This window comes from Actinia tenebrosa, unplaced genomic scaffold (assembly GCF_029948245.1).
Source record: "Actinia tenebrosa isolate PJP-AT-01 unplaced genomic scaffold, QUT_ActTen_1.0 PGA_scaffold13__45_contigs__length_12533684, whole genome shotgun sequence".
NCBI classification, from domain to species: domain Eukaryota; kingdom Metazoa; phylum Cnidaria; class Anthozoa; order Actiniaria; family Actiniidae; genus Actinia; species Actinia tenebrosa.
The window spans coordinates 10601030-10617760 of NW_028292573.1; the positions used below are offsets into that span (position 1 = coordinate 10601030).

The window sequence follows — 16731 nt, forward strand, 5'->3', positions numbered from 1 at the left end:
GGAGCTTTATCTCACATTTTCTTGCTAGCCTGCCAATTTTTCTATATTTGATGAGGAAACTGACAATCATTCAACACACTAGCCCGAGGCAATCAAATTTGCTCAGTCTGACCTGCGAAAAATTTTTTGTTGTTGTTGCAAAAATGAGGTCCCAGAATCTCATTTTGGAATGACGCACTCACTGAATATTTCTTTCAGTATCTTTACACAAAAGCAACGTTGCCCCCCAGAACACAGGTAGCCCAAGGCTACCTGTGCCCAGACCAAACGTGAGGAAACATTTTTCTCGATTAAACCAAAAGGAGGGGATCGGTGATACGAAAATAGAAAAGAAATTGTATCCATACTCGGATCTTATTTCGGAATAAACTAAAAGGTAATCGACTTCACTGGACTTTTTTTTTCAAAAACAAAACCTAATAAATTTGCTTCGGACAGGCATATCACGTGACCAAAGACAAATACAGTACCATATCTTTATGATTCCTTATTTATTTAATGATTCTGGAGGTCTTTATGTACAATATATAAGATAGATAATGTTATTAAATAACTATAGGCTTATAAAATTTGCCGTTGATGAATAATAAAAATATTTGTTCCATACTCTTATCTTTTTCAATATCTTGCAGCTATATTAACTAAAGTAAGCTATTTTTAATCAAGTACTATAAATTTGGCAGTGCAGCATTTCCTTTCAGGAATTTAGGAGTATAGGTGCAGTAATACTTGTCTGACCGTCTGCAGACATAAGTGGAAAAGCTCTTCCTATCATTCACTGAAATACGCGAGGATTATTTGTAGAAGCCCTCAATGTGTTTTGAAAAACGTTCAAATAAGTTTGAAAGTCACAGTATCACAGAAATATGAACTTTGAGTGAGATCACGCATGGAAGTCAAATCAAAAGAGAAAAGTAGCCTGCTTTTGTAATATTCCCATGAAAGTTGAGTTTAAATTTAAGGTGGCTTTCAACGGGATATAGTTTTTCGCCACACGATGATAAACATTACGATTGAATACTGGGTATTAGTACGAAAGTTTGCAGTGATATACGACGCACAAAATAAACTCAACAAAATATAATAACACCAAATAGTACAAAATCATTCGCTTTCTGGTGTTTAAATATCAATCTTTTAGGGACTAATAATTTGTTAGTACACCTCGTGGATTTTTTCCGTGCAGCCCCTTCCTATTTAGCCATTTATGAATCTATTTCTAATTATGCTAAGCTGTTTTGTTGACATAAGTGTGAGATGGTTGGCAAGATGAATTTAAGATAAGTACAAAACATCGTTTTAAAATGGGTGTGGACAATCCTCTAGTCATCTACTCTTGCTGTGTGAGTGTCGTCCTTCATCATAGTACATGGACTTAATGAAAGGGTGTTGCAAGGCCTCCTTGGCAGTTATTCTCTTGCTGGGATCATATTCCAACATGTGATCCAGTAAATTGAAGAAAAGTTCATGATCCTCACTTTTTGATAACATGTATTTCTGAAACATTAATATAAGAAAAGTGTAATATTTCAAATTCCAGTTCTGAAATTTCAATCTCTTTCCTCATATAACAAGAAAATAAGAGATTAAATATAACGATTTTCTCTTCTAATGACATACCTTGAGAGGTTTACAGTTATCTCGTACATATTTTCCTGATGATGATCTCACATCCCAGTCCAACTTGCCTTTGTAGAAGTATTTCGTTTTTCTGAGATTAAATCATTAATAATTATAAATGAAAAGAATAAGTAGAAGCTTTTTGAGTAGATATTTCGGACGATATCCATCGTCCATCATCAGTTCAATGACTATCTATAAGTGTTTCATTACAGTGAAGTACTATAAAGCCCTAGGGACTAATACGTATTACAATGAATTACTGTAAACCCTAGGGACTAATATGTTAATAATTATAAAATATTTGAGATATATTACTCGAGAAACAAGTCCTTAGCTGTTTTAGCTTACTTGGATTTCTTGATCATGTGTGATGGCAATGGCCCAAGTATTCTTTCCATCATTGCCAAGTGCTCCTTATTCTCATGGGTCTGATATAAGGCAAAAAAGATAATATATAACATGCCATTTGGATAAATAAATAAAAAATAGATAAATAAATAAACGAATAAACAATTAAATTAAATAAACATTGAATTAAATTATATAAACAAATTAATAATTAGATCTTATTAACCGAGCGGTAGGTCTGTATGGGATAATCTTGACCGAGGTCTGTACCCAACCGAGTACATGCAGCCTGTTTAAATATCTCAACCAAATATTTTTAAATACTTTCTGCAATATTTTTCATCACATTATAAACTAAACAAACTGGCATACTATACGATAAAGGCAACGTTGAACCAAAAAGTAAACAAAAAATTCCTTTAAGTCTTTGTTAAGTAATGACATCACAATATAGCAAACACAACTACATATCTATAATTTTCTTTTCATTTGAACATTTTGTATAACCTTAATTTTATATAATTCTCCAAGTACCTGAAAGAGTGTGAACCCTGCGTAGAGCTCAAATAGTATACAGCCTACACTCCACATGTCACAAGGGTATGACCATCCCAGCTCTGGAAGATAAATAGAGTCATCAGTGTCAAAATTAGTGGTGATAACTAGTAGAGTACTAGCGTTGAATGAGACAGCAGGGACTTGTGGATAAATTGAATCACTGTAAAAAGCTTTGTGAAACTAACGTTTTGGACGTTAGTACTTCTAGTACTTTGTCAGAGTAAGTGTCATAATTAATTGAAGTCTATAAATCTCAATAGAGCTGTTAAGTTTTGACGTATTTCTGGGTGTAACTGCTCACAAAAATGCTAAAATAAAGCAAAAATGTTTTCAGCAATTACCCTCTACCTGAAATAATTAGAACTTTGGAAAACAAGTGCTTTTGTGAAGATATACGGTAAGAAAAATATTCATAGAGCTGCTTTTTGTTTTATACCTGGAAGTTGTTTTTCTATTTTGTGACGTCACACTTAGAAGCTCTATAAATGAGACTAGGTAATCCTAAGGTGTGTGTGTGTGTGTATGTGTGTGTGTCTGTGATCCCAAGGCAAGGCAGGGTATAGAAAAATGATTTATTGAGGTTAATGATAGGTTACCCACCTATCAACGCCTAATGCGACTAATGCCCTGCCTTGCATGTGTTTAAACAGGAAGACAGAGAGGGATGATTTACCCTCCCCAAAAGCAAATCCTAGTTATCTACAGTGTATGCTCAGGCTGTATGCTTTATATACTTTACCCAATATGACTTCAGGAGCTCTATAGTGACGTGTTGACACTGTGGTACTGTGGTGTTCATGCTCAAATGTAGCAGATCCAAAGTCTATCAACCTCATGTTGGAATTCTTAAGGCATCTTTCATCTTTTTTCTGCAACAAAAATTGGTGAGCTAAGAAATGAAGTATTAGAGTGCACCTCATATATGTGAAACAATTATTACTAGCCATGTAGCTTTTAAAAGTATTTAGCTATCAACTATTATTTTGATTGTAAAATAAATAAGAATAACTCAGGCATGGACCACACAAAGGCATCTATAGGTATTTGCTTTTGTTCCCAATGCCCTGCTCTAGTAATATCCACTATTTTGTACAAAAAGTTACGATTAGACAATACATGTTTGGTTTTTGTTTCACAGATATCCATTGAACTCTCCTATGCATTGACTGACCTACATATAATTAGCAAGTTTGGGTAGGTGAGTCAGTATGTAAGCAAGTTCACTGCAAACCATATAAAATGGCAAACACTATATTATGAAATATATTTTTAGGAATTCATAAGTACCTTTTCTTTGTCGTAAAAAATATCACAATCTGAATTAACAAACAGCATATTTTCTGGCTTGAGATCTGTGTGTGTCAACTTCATGTCATGTAGAACTAAATACAACAAATACAAACATTTTCAATACATGAAAGACAAAATTCATTAATTTATCCCAACTAAGACCCCAAAGCTTAAACTAGTCTGTGTAAAGCAGATCAAGGGTGGATTTCAATCAATAGCATTCATGTTAGGATTAACATTAACCTTCATTAAAAGGTTTAACTGAGTAATCTAGGCTGGATAGCAAAGGTTGCAAGTTCAGATTAAAACAAACCCAGGTACAGAGAAGTAAATCTTGATATTCATTTAAAGGCTATGGTGGCTACCAACTATAGAAAAAAAACTTGATAAATTTTTTTTAAATCAAGAAAAAATTAAAGCTGATTTCAAATCTGGTGAGAAAAAAGGGGTTTTCCAGAAATTCATGATTAATTATGAGCGGATAAAAAAGAAAAAGAAAAAGAAAAAGAAAAAAGAAAGATAAAAAGTGATAAAAACTTCCTGTAAAAAATTTGAATGCCACTGGTAATCAAGCACTCGACTATATCTTTTCCTCCGTGAATCCATGATTTGGAAAATGTTGAGGAGCATACGCAGTAGCTTCATCATTCTATAGTATGCAGCCCCTTAAAAAATATCTTAACAGATTATGGGAAGAATTCATATTAGTGACTTACATTTGACTGCAACAAGCAACTGGTAGGCCATATGTTGCACTTGAAGTAAAGGATAAGCATCATAGCTGTTATCCTTCTGTAAAATAAATAATAAAGCTATCTTGGTTAAAATAATACCTATCAGCTGTAGGATCGATTGTGTACAAAGTTTGTTAGATGTTTTGATTGTCCATCAAAATCAACAGAGAGCTTTATTTATTTTTGGTATTCACTTTGTCACAACTTCTCATTTTACAGTGCAACATTTTTGACTAAAAACTTTAACTACATTTAATATGCACGAGCTTTGCACTGCCAAATGAAGTTTAAAAGTTTAAACACCTAATTTGTTACAACTGGCCAGCTTGGCATCAAATGTTATTGGTTTGATGTACAAAAGTCTTTGCCATGACCATTAAATGTGCTCATACTTTTGCAAATTGCACTGTAATGGGCTAAGGTCATGTCACCTGTTACTGAACAGAGAAAGACACAATAAATAACTTACTCACCATAAAATCAAACACACTAAGGCCCATTTTCTCAAATACAATGCACATGTGACCATGATAATTAAACCAGTCCAACATCTTTATGCACAGGCTACAGCAAAAAAAAAAACATGTAAACCAGTATTATATATAAATAATATAAAATTAAAACAAATCAACTTTGGTTATACAGTATAACGCTTGACAGTAATGCAACTGATAAACTCATGGTGGCCCTAACATGTTCTTCCAAGCCAAGTGAAGGTCCTTCTCAGTTATTTTAAGATGTTAAGATGTGAGTGTTCATAGATCACAATTCCAGAAATTATTGATACCCTCCCCCCCCCCCAGAGGGATTTGGAATTTTCGAGGGGTAGAGAGGTCAGAGAAAGAACAAAATTACAGAGTTCGTATGGAAGAAAATTGGGAGGGGATATGAATAATTTCTGGAACTACACATTTAGGACGTAAAGTTACAAAGGATATCAAGGATTAGTGCAGTTTTACATTTTCTGCGAACTCAGACATTCCAACGGCTTGTTGTGACATGTGTTTTTGCTACCATCTATCAAAACTAATTATTGGTTCCTTGAATGTTTTCCACTGACGGCAGTGAAAAACCCATTTCACAACAAGCCAGCATTGGAATGTTCGAGTTCACTGAATATGTAGAACTGCAGTAATGCTTTAAAATTTACCTTCTCCCAGATCTACTTCTTTCATTAATTTTTTCTAACACTTTGATTTCTAATTTGGCTGCTTCCCTATTGAATAAAAACCATACAATATTAATAAAACCATCATATTGACCAAGTTCTGAATGCAGAGTCAAATTCCTTGACCTGTAAGGAAAATAAAACTCTATGTAATAGCAAATATTATGGATGCATGTAAATGAGATATGAATGAACGCAACAAGCATTGTATCGACCTGGTAGCCTCCCTTGTATGTAATAGCAATAGCAAATATTATGGATGCATGTAAATGAGATATGAATGAACGCAACAAGCATTGTATCGACCTGGTAGCCTCCCTTGTATGTAATAGCAAATATTATGGATGCATGTAAATGAGATATGAATGAACGCAACAAGCATTGTATCGACCTGGTAGCCTCCCTTGTATGTAATAGCAAATATTATGGATGCATGTAAATGAGATACAAATGAACACAACAAGCATTGTATCGACCTGGTAGCCTCCCTTGTATGTAATAGCAAATATTATGGATGCATGTAAATGAGATACAAATGAACGTAACAAGCATTGTATCGACCTGGTAGCCTCCCTTGTATGTAATAGCAAATATTATGGATGCATGTAAATGAGATACAAATGAACACAACAAGCATTGTATCAACCTGGTAGCCTCCCTTGTATGTAATATAGCAAATATTATGGATGCATGCAAATGAGATACAAATGAACGCAGCAAGCATTGTATCGACCTGGTAGCCTTGTATGTTTCTTAAAAGAAAAGAATCTTATTGCAGGCTCGACTGTAATAAAAGCTATGGTACCTGTATTTTTCTATATTTTTGATAACTTTGACAGCAACAATGTCCCCTGATTTTCTGTTAAATAAATAAATAAATAAATAAATGTCAGTTTTATCTTTAAAATACTAATATATTATATTCCCTAATAACTAGGCAAAGCTATTAGAAAAAACATAAACAGCTTAAAATCAAAGATAAGTTAAACAAAATAATGACAATTTTCAATATTATGCAAACTCACCAACCTGCAAGCTGAAGCTGCTGTCAATCAAAAATAATCAGTTGGAACATTTTATATTTTTGACCAGCAGCAGTAACCCAATTCCAAAAAACACAACTACAGAGTTCACACAATATTGAAAATGCTTTTCCTTTACAATACGGAATTTCATATCCAAAACTTATTCAGACAGATCACTATTAAATTTTAATGATTTTAACTGTTAAACCAGCTCATACATTATTATTATTATTATTAAGTTACATCAATTCTTCCATTATTATCAAGGTTCAAAGATTCATTTTATTATTTGAAGTTTGATTTTCATCCTGCTTTAAAGACCTGGGATTAAAAATTTACAAACTTCCAATAATGAAATGAATCTTCAAAATTTGATAGAAATGCATGAGCTGGTTTGACTGTAATGCACTGATAACAGATCTTGTTACTCACTTATCATAGCACTCCAGTACTTTTCCAAATGTTCCTTCACCTAATAAACATCTAACTTCATCTAAACAAGAAATATAAAAATGGTGTTAGGAAAAAATAATCCAATGATTGGAAAGCCTATTGCATGTAATATCAGAATATGGCATAAAATTCAAAGATTTTAAAACAATGTGATATTATTAAGACAATGATATAAATCTTATCAATTGTGGAAGAGCAGTAAGATATAAGAAATAGGTTGAATTGGTGGGTGGAAAAATAGGTATGTTAAGGAGATGAATGATGGGATAGGGTGGGGTAGAGTGGGATGGAGTGGATGTTTATCTTGTTAGATGTGCACTAACAAGTTAGTTAACTACAGGATTGAAAGCAATATACAAAGAAATATACATCTTGAGTGCAGTATGTCCCCTTTATGATAAATCAGGTGTCCTTCTTTGTCGTCTCGGGTACTTGCATAACCTCTGCTTCGCTCCTCTTCATTACTCTGCTGCGTCTGAATTATCACCGCATTTTGTTCGTTCATTCATTCAATTTTCACACATTCAATCACGGCATCGGCATCATATTATTCATCAGTACAGCCAAGTTTGACACCAGCAGTGTTTCAGACATAAAAACAGCAAATATATACAAAGGACATAGCAAGCACATGAGAGGTCATTCAGAATAAATGTGGTTATAATGTTAGGTCTGTAGATCTTGGAATATTACATACAGAACATTTCCTCAAAACAAAACATATAAAATTTGTGGTTAAGCCCAGAAATACCATAGTTTGACAGTGGGGATTTTAAGATTGACCGCAAAATATCCTGTTTTCAATTTTAAAATTCCAAGATCTTCATCCCAGGTACAGATATTATTCAAAAATCTTGATTGTAAAATAAAAAATTATTAAACTGCGCAAAGTATTCATATTATTCGAATTTTTAAGTATCAGGTATCCATGCTTTAAAATACTTGATTTTATTGTCTTTTAGCGAAAACTTATCACAAAAATTTGCTTATTTCGTTAGAGAAATGCTGTTCTAAAGATAAGCTTGCTACTTGATTTGAATGAATGACGCGCGCGATTCCACACTTCGAACATTTTAACATATTATTTGCGAATCCCCTTTGACTTAAACCCATCAAAAAAAATTTTGAACTACAATATTAAGAAATAATTTTCACGTAAAGGAAATGGGAAAAAAACCTTATTAGGGAAAAAAATTAAATTTCCCCCGCATAACATTCAACTCGTGTTTACGCGTAAAAACATAGCGCCAAAAAGGCTTCATTTCAAATTCACGTTACAAGGCCTAGTACTCACATGGACACTGTAGCCATCAATACTGTCTTCATGGTATTTGTGTCGTCGTTTGTACGATCTTTTTGAACTGGTTTCGCTCCTATCTCGATAATAAAATCTATGTTTATCCTTAGATCTACTACGACTTCGTTGTCTTTTTCTAACATGCCGTCTTTCACTAGTGGACGAATAATCTCGGCCATAACGTTCATCAAGAGGATACCTAGAGTAATAAATCGAGACGCTATTCTCTCTAGAGTACAACGAACGCCTCCTCCTGTGGCTCCTTGGCATTTTCATGAGCGAAAACTGGCTTAAAAGGTTCCTAAAAACGCGTGTCTTATCCCACCAAAATGACGTCCTTCTCACTTCTGTCTACTCAAGCGTTATGAGGATGAGGAACGGTGAACGATGAGGTCATCACTATTCGCGACTCTGATTGGTTTAAATCATCGATCACGTGAAGTGTGCGTGGTTTTTTGAAATTTCACGGTGCGCCAGGTATCATGGGATAGAAGCAAGATGGCGGCCATCAGGGGAATGAGTTTGAAGAATGTTTTAAAAATACGTGGATCGTTTTGTCCGTTTGATCCTAAAACTGCTACTATTAGGTAAGTGGAAAGATTTTGTATGAAATTATAAAGCTATAAAACATTTACATTTTGGCAATGTGTTCATAAAGACCATTCAGCATACCCTGAGAGGGGGGCCATGCATTAGAGACTAGTCATTTTTTATCAGGGAAGGGAGGAGGGGGTGGGATTCACTTGGTTACCCTTACCAGAAAGATCAATCTCGTACCCAGAGCCCACCTTCCTCTTGGTGCAGACTACAATAGTCCCCTTCACAGTTCCCTGCGCCATCTTGAAAGGTAGCTGTGCCTTTGCATCAAGTGAGACAAACAGTGAGCTTGCTATGGTAGAAACATGTGAATAACTTTCCAAGGTGTTGAAAAAGGTCTCATTGCAAGCTCACCGTTTGTCTTGCTTCAATGCAAAGGCATGGCTACCTTTCAAGGTGGTGCAGAGAACTGTGAAGCGGACTATGGATTGGTTGTATCGTCGGCAGGTTGCCTGTGTAATATGATCATGACCAGGTCATGACCAAGGTATCCGACATCAAAAATCATCAAACCAAAAAAAGCAAACACTACTTTAAAAAATAGATGATTAAACGGGTGATTTTGGACGATAACCAGATTAATGGGAAATGGTCCAAAATCTTACAGTGAAGACACTTGAACCATGAACACTAGACTTTATTTCTATTTTTATTTTGTGAGCTTTTTACTGCTTCAAACCCTAAAAAAGTAGGATTGAAATCAAATATGCTATGTGATCAAAAGACAACTTATTTCTAAATGATTCACTCTAGGGATGCATGTTAAAAAAAGTAGTAAAAAAGCACAAAGTGTTCATGGTTAGAGTGTCCTCACTGTAAAACACCTGGAAAATTAGGGAGCCTTTGCAGTCTTGTGAATGCTCCCCACTCAAATCCTGATGCCCCCCACTCCCCAATAAAAAAAAATGAACAGCCGCTAAGGTGCAATGATAACATAGGGATTTTACTTGGCCTATGAAGGTATTAGTGTTGTAGATAATAGTAGACAATTTCATTATTTTATTTAGTTTTACTTTGACTGTAAATCTCTAATTAGTAGCTTTTCTGAGGTTGAGGAAAAAACTTGATCAAGTTTGCATTGCAATGCATTGTGGGAATGTTTTAGGAGATAAAATAGATGCTATTGTCCCCTAAAACAGTCCCACAATGCACTGCAATGCCAACTTAACCCATTTTTTCTCAACTTTGGAATGTCTTATAGAACTTTGTTTCCTGAGCCAAGTAAAACCACTTTATGTTCTGTTTAGAGTTGATTATTTCTTTTACAGAGAATTTCTTCGCAGAGTAAATTCCAAGAACATGATAGAAACAAATGCAAAGTGTCAAATTACCATAGATGTCAAAAATGACAAATCCAAGCCCTTCGTAGAAGTTACTTTTGGTAAGTGTTAAATCAGATATGATTTAACCGTGAAAGAGCAATAATGCACTATCTAGCCACCTCTACAGGCATCTTTTTCCTACTCTCGACTTTGAATAGGGTTTCATTGAATACCTATACCAAGGGCAGCCATTCTGGGCCAAATTATTAGATATAAAGATAGCTCAATCATACCCTCTTAGCCCACTAAGGGTATTTGGCACTGGAATTAATGTATTTTAACCAGTCACAGTATGCAAGATCATTGCTTGTCCAATGGAATCATTCAATTTTGTAACCCAGAAACAAACCCTGATCTAAGCCAGGGCAGGATAACTCATAAGATAAGATTGGTATTCAGGTGTTGGGTTATTTTCACGAAGGGATAAACACTAAAGAACCCAGAGAAAACCCTCAAGTCAAGGGCAGGCAACAAACTCTACTAACATTTGATGGCAAGTCCAAGAATCTAACCTCAAACCCCTAAAGCAAGGTCAAAGAAAAGAGATGTAGCTACCATGCTGGTTGACATGACAAAAGAAATCAAGACCAGATCTTCTGTTAAATTCAACCATCATAGTAGGCATTACCCAACCTGGACTTTCGAGAAATAACCAAGTTGTTCCATTCGTTTTTTTACGCCACCAAATTTAACCTAAACCTGTCTGCAGCAAATTAAAACCTCTGGAGGTTGTGGTGGTGTGAAAAGGGAATGGAACACATTGGTTAATTCTCGTTGCACTTTCCCATCAAAAAGATAAATGCTGAAGCAATATTAAATACCCTCGGGATCCCAGGGTAGCTATTGCATGACCACCGCAAGCACTTAAAGGAATATTGTGAGTTTGCACTGTGTGCCAATTCTTAATCATGCCTTCTTTGTTTCAGTGGATAAAGATGTTCAAGTATATAGCACAGAACACCTAAAACTGATGGACCTAGTTTCACAGTTTAACCTTAAATGTAGAGAAAAAAACAAAGTAGCATCTAAAATATTCAGTTAATGACCACCTGGACGATTTTAGTTTGAAAATATGAATGTACAGCATTTATTAAGCAGCCATAAAACCTGTAAACTTCTCATTACCACATTTGTATAATATTTCTCTGTTTGGATTTTTTCCTATTTGAAACTAAAACAACTGTCATATGTACATAAAGGACGTTTACCAAAGAGAAAGAGAAAACTTCAAAAAGACATTCACAATATTGCAGTAGGTTAGAGGAATTATAGATATTTATATTAATTGTATTTACAAAAAACAGGAATAAACATTCTTTCAAGTTTGTTTCTGTATTGTATAATATTTCTATCAGCAATTGTTAGTGATTTAATTTTGCATCTTGATTAGAACCTGAAATATAAAGAAAGAGAAAGAAAATCATGAGTTATGTTGATTAGATTGTAGTCTGAGTGCATGATAGGACTCTATTAGTCATTCCAAGATCAAGGAAAAACTGGGTTGACAATGCAGTGCATTTTGGGGTTGTTTTACCGGACGACAAGTGCTCATTTTTGGTCAGAAATTGCCAATTTAGGAACCATTCTTTTTAGCCCTGTATATACTCAAGCATTATCTATTTATTAGCTCTTACCTTCGTTGGTACTCTGTCTTAATGCCATTGCCACTACCAGGAGGTGTGGGTTCAGTATCCCCTTGTGGGACATTGGCAATAAGATCCTCTGTTGTAGTAGGTGGCTTGCCATGGATTTCCCTAATTGAGTTGATTGTATCGATAGGACAGCTTTGGGCATGGGATTCCAGGTATTTGAGGACATATTCATCAGCATTGACAATTCTGAATCTGTGTTTAAAGATATGAATGACTGATCCAATGCTGAAATCAGCTGGGGTATAGAATGATGGGTTGTCTACAGAAGACCCTGGTTTTGTTGCTCTTGTTTGCTCCAAGAATTTTCCTCCAATAATGCCAGCATTCCTGACTGGGGGTTCGTAAATTGTCAACATGTCATCAGCGAGGCGGTAGGATATTATAAAGCGACGGTTTTTGTCCTCAGGTCGTACAGTTTCCTATCAATTAAAAAGTAATGGTTAGAACTTTATATCTTTCAATTGCTTCCACAAAGCCACAAGAAAAATTATTTGGTTTTCAAAAAAAAAAAGAAAAACAACAATATTTATATTTAACTTTCCAAACTGTAAAATTTATTGAGACTACAAAAATTGGGATAATGATCAACAATCCCTACCAAATTTGCAGCATATCTCAAGACTTTGTGGTCATTTTCTAACATCTTGATAAAGTCTTTCTTTGGTGGTTGAGGAACCAGAGACAAACAAGACTGCAGACTGTCTTCCAGTGAACCAAAACCATTGTAAGGAGGAAAGACCTAGTTTACAACAGAAAAACATATGTTAGTTTATATATGAAAGGAACTTCAGGAAGTGAGGGGTATCCAGGGGTACTCTGCCCATTTAGGGAAGGGGTGTGCCGCTGAAATTCATACCCTGTTCCAGAGTAAAATGGCTGAAAACCAAACCCTGTCAAATAGTAGATACTGTAATAGAGTAAAGGTATAAAAAAGGCATGATTCATTGTATAAAAAAACCTAATACCCTGTTCCAGAGAAAGAGTGTGATTTCATATACCCTGTTCCAGAAGGTAGAATTGCTAAAAACCATACCTTGTTTGGCGGCATGTACCCATTTAGCAAATATAGGGGAGTAAACCCCCTGCGGAGGGGTGGTAGAAGACATAACAATTACCCTTTTGATCGCTTCATACTGTTCTTCTGTAACCTCAACTGGGGCAAACTCTGTGATTCCAAATTTTTCCCGGTAGTAATTTTTAGTAAATTCATCACACTGGTAGAGCAAGAATCTTCGGCCCATCATGTGAATAGTATGGCTGACCATGAAGTCACCTGGGGAAAACCAATTCTTGATTTCGTGGTCTGACATCTCCAACACACAAGAAGGAAAGGAAGCTGCACCATGAGAAAGAAAAATAGCTCATTACTATTCTAAGTAATTGCACCAAATTAAGAAACAGCCAGGCTTGATAATATTTATAAAAAATTCTAATATTGAGGCACTACTTAACAATTATTATTTACCGAAGGCAAAGAGATTATCAGTGGCATATTTACCAAGTCTGGAGTCTTTGATCGAGTGGTGATTGAGGTAAATACTTACTATAATCACTAAGACTGAGGGTAATAATTGTTTTAGTATAATTTTAGACTTGAATATCAGTGAAAAGATGAAATTTAGGATAAAAAAACATTTTAGCATTACTTTCACTCTGGCAAACTTTGGGAAACCTCATAATCACTGGTCACTCAACCAATTACAGTGCTCTAAACTCTATACTCAAGTCTAAAATTATACTAACACCTGTTGTACACTCAGATTCACTAATAGTATGCTTACATTCTACTGTGTCTCTATTCTTTGCAAGTCTCTGTCTGCAGATAAGAACTGGGAATGGATCTCGTCCATTATTAGGCTTGTGCACTTCTCTCACTTCTACTGTGTCATCAACAAGGTAGTAATGCAGGATCTATAAAAATATGGCACACAATGCAATCAGCATGCACTTTCCCCATCTAGCTTCTCCCTCAAACTATATGTATAGTCCCTGTTGGACAATTGTCTCAATAGGCTTTACATCTATGACATTAAATCTTAGAAATGTCGAGGATCTTTCTCTGTTATTTGCTTGCATGGCAGGAAAGTTCCTCAACAAATAAGAAGCAAAAGAGCTCAAAAGCATGGAACTTTCCGGCCATGCAATCAAATAACAAAGAAAGACTCAACATTTCCAAGCTTTAAAGTTCCAGTAAGATTAGTACTTACACATGGTCTTATTTCTCCAAACATGCTGTCACGGTCATCCCAAACACAGAAGAACCTCAAAACTTGTCTGTCTAGTTTTAGAAACTGCTTGAGTTTGTCAAAGTCAGATGGAGTGACATAGGAGCGAAGTGGTTGCTTTCTAGATTCAGTATGAGGGTCTGGCTTGATAGATTCAGGGGGGTTCAAGTCAATTCCCTCACTTGCCATAAACTCCTGTTAAATATAAAGACTCAATATCAAAAAAGTCATCTATAACATTTCACTGAGAAAACATTACACAATATTGTCTCATTGGGCTTTACATTTATGACCAGCGGAAGATTTTACAGGCTGCATATAACATTTCACTATCTAAAACTGACTGTTGATGTTGACCAAATAACTGGAGATACCCTTACTCTCTGGCCCTACGAAATTTGTATTTTTGGGGAAATCTCACCAAAATCTTAAAGAGGATAAGAGGTCGAGTATTCTTACCCTAGTCCAGGCATCACAGTCACAAACAAAGAAGACTTTTCCATAGAATGTTACAGTGATCCCCAGATTGAAGTCCTTCCAGTGCCAGTAATCTCCAAGGTCATTCTTGGGCAATCGCTGTCTCTTGATAAGCTTGCCTTGTGGAATACCACTGGAAGACAAAACAAAAATGTATAAATCATATGTGTGCTATTCGTTCGTCTTAACATATTAGGTAAACATAGATACAATGACATAATCTTTATATACATTTATATATACTTATTTCAATAAAGTTAGTCACCAAAAACCTAGAAAGCTGTGATCGCTGAGAATCATGGGAAATAATTTACATCCAACAAGGAAAGCTTTTGACAAAACTGCAGCAGTTGAGGATGCTCAGAGTTGGTGAGACTGTAACTGGTAAAAGATCTCAAGTCCATCAACAGTTATCAAGCGGTTGAAACATGTAAAATGTATCTATCCATAATGCTCGTCGGTCTCAGCTTTGTAGCTTTTCAGGTGACTTACTTTATTGAAATAAGTGTATATAAAATAGAAATATAATTAAATATAATGGTGGTAAAACATTTCATATTTGGTTGTCTATGATAAAAAGTTAGCAAAGAAAAAACTTTCTCAAATCAAAATAATAGAAGCTTATGAAAAGCTATTTTGAATGGTCATTTTGAATACAGTGTTTCAACACAAACCTGTTTTCAACGATTGGTTCAACGACGGATATGGAATCATCTTCCAAGTAATAATAAATTTTCACTGGTCGTACTCTATAATACTCCTTAGGAGACTCGTGTACTGTTTGTTTGAAGTAAGCATGGAAGAGTAGAACCTTCTTATCAAAGGCTACATGAGCTGGTACGAAGTCCTCTGGTGGAGCTTGAACCTTTTGGCCATAGGTGAGACTTGGCTTTAAGTTGGCTAGTTCGTCTAGTTCTTCCTGAGTTAGTTTATTTTCGGGAATAGGGTCGCCACCAATGCCTGCGGTCGGAGCTACTGGCAATGAATAACCATTTCTCCAGCCTAAAGTCTGGGGTCTGTGAAACTTTGTTTTCTGAGCAGAAGTGAAGAAATAAGATTTAATTTCAGGCTAAACTTGTACAAACTAAATTCAATCTTAATGCGTAAAGTTATGATGTCGTTTAGTGTTGATAAAATAAGTTTACCAGCGTATTAATATGAAGCAAAGATAAAAACATTTGATGTATGAGTAAGTTCACTGCTGATCACAGTTGAGTTTGAGTAAACCTTTTTAATGGTATAAAAATCCCTTAAAAACTTGGTATTCTCGTTAAAAAAAGCTTCTTACCGTTGGATCGTTGAAGGTATTTCCCGGTAGAAATGGAAGAGCCATGATATATCTATCCTGGTATTTTTAAAAGTCGTCAAATTCAGAACACTAGTTCTTGGTTTGAGGAAGGATTCAAACTAAACCAACAACGAGCTTGTGGTTGCTATTTGGAGCGCGCTCGTTGGTTGGCATAGCAACAACAGACACAAATCGACGACGCATTGTGGGTAATAACACAGGTAACCCACAAAACCCTTACAGCTTTTACGTCATTAATTGAAAACGATTCAAAAATTTCATTTTACAGTTTACCAAAGCAAACAAGTTGGGCATGTTCCCTCAGAAAATTTTAAATTCGACTCAGAAAAGCGATTTCAAGAGTTTTGAAAGGCATTTGTGACATTTTGTGGCAAAGACCCTGCATGGACACAGCTTCACAGCTTCCGTCCAACCCTTCAAAAAGTTAAAATGATTACTGAAAACCTAGCATCACCCCCCCCCCCCCCCCCCCCACCACACACACACATCTCAAATAAAGAAATACCTTCCCTAAATAAAAAAATCTTCACAAGAGTCATATCATATTTTTTCATTTTTACCTTTTCATTTTTTTTATCCAGTTTCTTTCTTTCCCTTTACTTCTATTTTATTCACTATTTTTTATGGAGTTTCATTTCCTATTTTCAGCAAGT

General features: G+C 35.3%; 3 protein-coding genes across 3 annotated transcripts; 1 reads left to right on the top strand and 2 right to left on the bottom strand.

Moving 5' to 3' along the window:
- Positions 1–476: 476 nt before the first annotated feature.
- LOC116292137 (dual specificity protein kinase CLK2) lies at positions 477–8868 on the bottom strand. The gene is made up of 13 exons (XM_031699390.2): positions 8494–8868; positions 7569–7674; positions 7179–7239; positions 6527–6580; positions 5704–5769; positions 5027–5117; positions 4536–4611; positions 3817–3911; positions 3269–3398; positions 2506–2588; positions 1972–2051; positions 1621–1711; positions 477–1497 (listed from the first exon to the last, which is right to left on the bottom strand). Exons 1-13 carry the CDS (start codon positions 8770–8772, stop codon positions 1327–1329), a joined length of 1383 nt encoding a protein of 460 aa, XP_031555250.2. The 5' UTR covers positions 8773–8868; the 3' UTR covers positions 477–1326.
- Positions 8869–8958: 90 nt separating this feature from the next.
- On the top strand, positions 8959–11742 carry LOC116292140 (large ribosomal subunit protein mL53-like). Its single transcript, XM_031699393.2, has 3 exons — positions 8959–9083; positions 10362–10474; positions 11342–11742. Exons 1-3 carry the CDS (start codon positions 8995–8997, stop codon positions 11455–11457), a joined length of 318 nt encoding a protein of 105 aa, XP_031555253.2. The 5' UTR covers positions 8959–8994; the 3' UTR covers positions 11458–11742.
- LOC116292135 (EF-hand domain-containing protein 1) lies at positions 11473–16211 on the bottom strand. Its single transcript, XM_031699387.2, has 9 exons — positions 16058–16211; positions 15444–15802; positions 14752–14902; positions 14275–14487; positions 13849–13978; positions 13183–13403; positions 12666–12806; positions 12050–12486; positions 11473–11808 (listed from the first exon to the last, which is right to left on the bottom strand). Exons 1-9 carry the CDS (start codon positions 16100–16102, stop codon positions 11802–11804), a joined length of 1704 nt encoding a protein of 567 aa, XP_031555247.2. The 5' UTR covers positions 16103–16211; the 3' UTR covers positions 11473–11801.
- Positions 16212–16731: the final 520 nt, after the last annotated feature.

What these genes read in the sequence shown, in the direction of transcription:
- LOC116292135 (XM_031699387.2), bottom strand. Translation starts at nt 16,102, where the DNA reads ATGGCTCTTCCATTTCTACCGGGAAATACCTTCAACGATCCAACG. An exon ending in ACTGTGATGCCTGGACTAGG is followed by an intron (nt 14,488 to 14,751) that starts GTAAGAATACTC and finishes TATATTTAACAG; the next exon opens with GAGTTTATGGCAAGTGAGGG. An exon ending in TGAGATATGCTGCAAATTTG is followed by an intron (nt 12,487 to 12,665) that starts GTAGGGATTGTT and finishes TTTAATTGATAG; the next exon opens with GAAACTGTACGACCTGAGGA.
- LOC116292137 (XM_031699390.2), bottom strand. Translation starts at nt 8,772, where the DNA reads ATGAAAATGCCAAGGAGCCACAGGAGGAGGCGTTCGTTGTACTCTAGA. An exon ending in TTTTTTACGACAAAGAAAAG is followed by an intron (nt 3,399 to 3,816) that starts GTACTTATGAAT and finishes TTTTTGTTGCAG; the next exon opens with AAAAAAGATGAAAGATGCCT. An exon ending in AGCTCCTGAAGTCATATTGG is followed by an intron (nt 2,589 to 3,268) that starts GTAAAGTATATA and finishes TTTATCTTCCAG; the next exon opens with AGCTGGGATGGTCATACCCT.
- LOC116292140 (XM_031699393.2), top strand. Translation starts at nt 8,995, where the DNA reads ATGGCGGCCATCAGGGGAATGAGTTTGAAGAATGTTTTAAAAATACGT. An exon ending in CCTAAAACTGCTACTATTAG is followed by an intron (nt 9,084 to 10,361) that starts GTAAGTGGAAAG and finishes TTTCTTTTACAG; the next exon opens with AGAATTTCTTCGCAGAGTAA. An exon ending in CTTCGTAGAAGTTACTTTTG is followed by an intron (nt 10,475 to 11,341) that starts GTAAGTGTTAAA and finishes TCTTTGTTTCAG; the next exon opens with TGGATAAAGATGTTCAAGTA.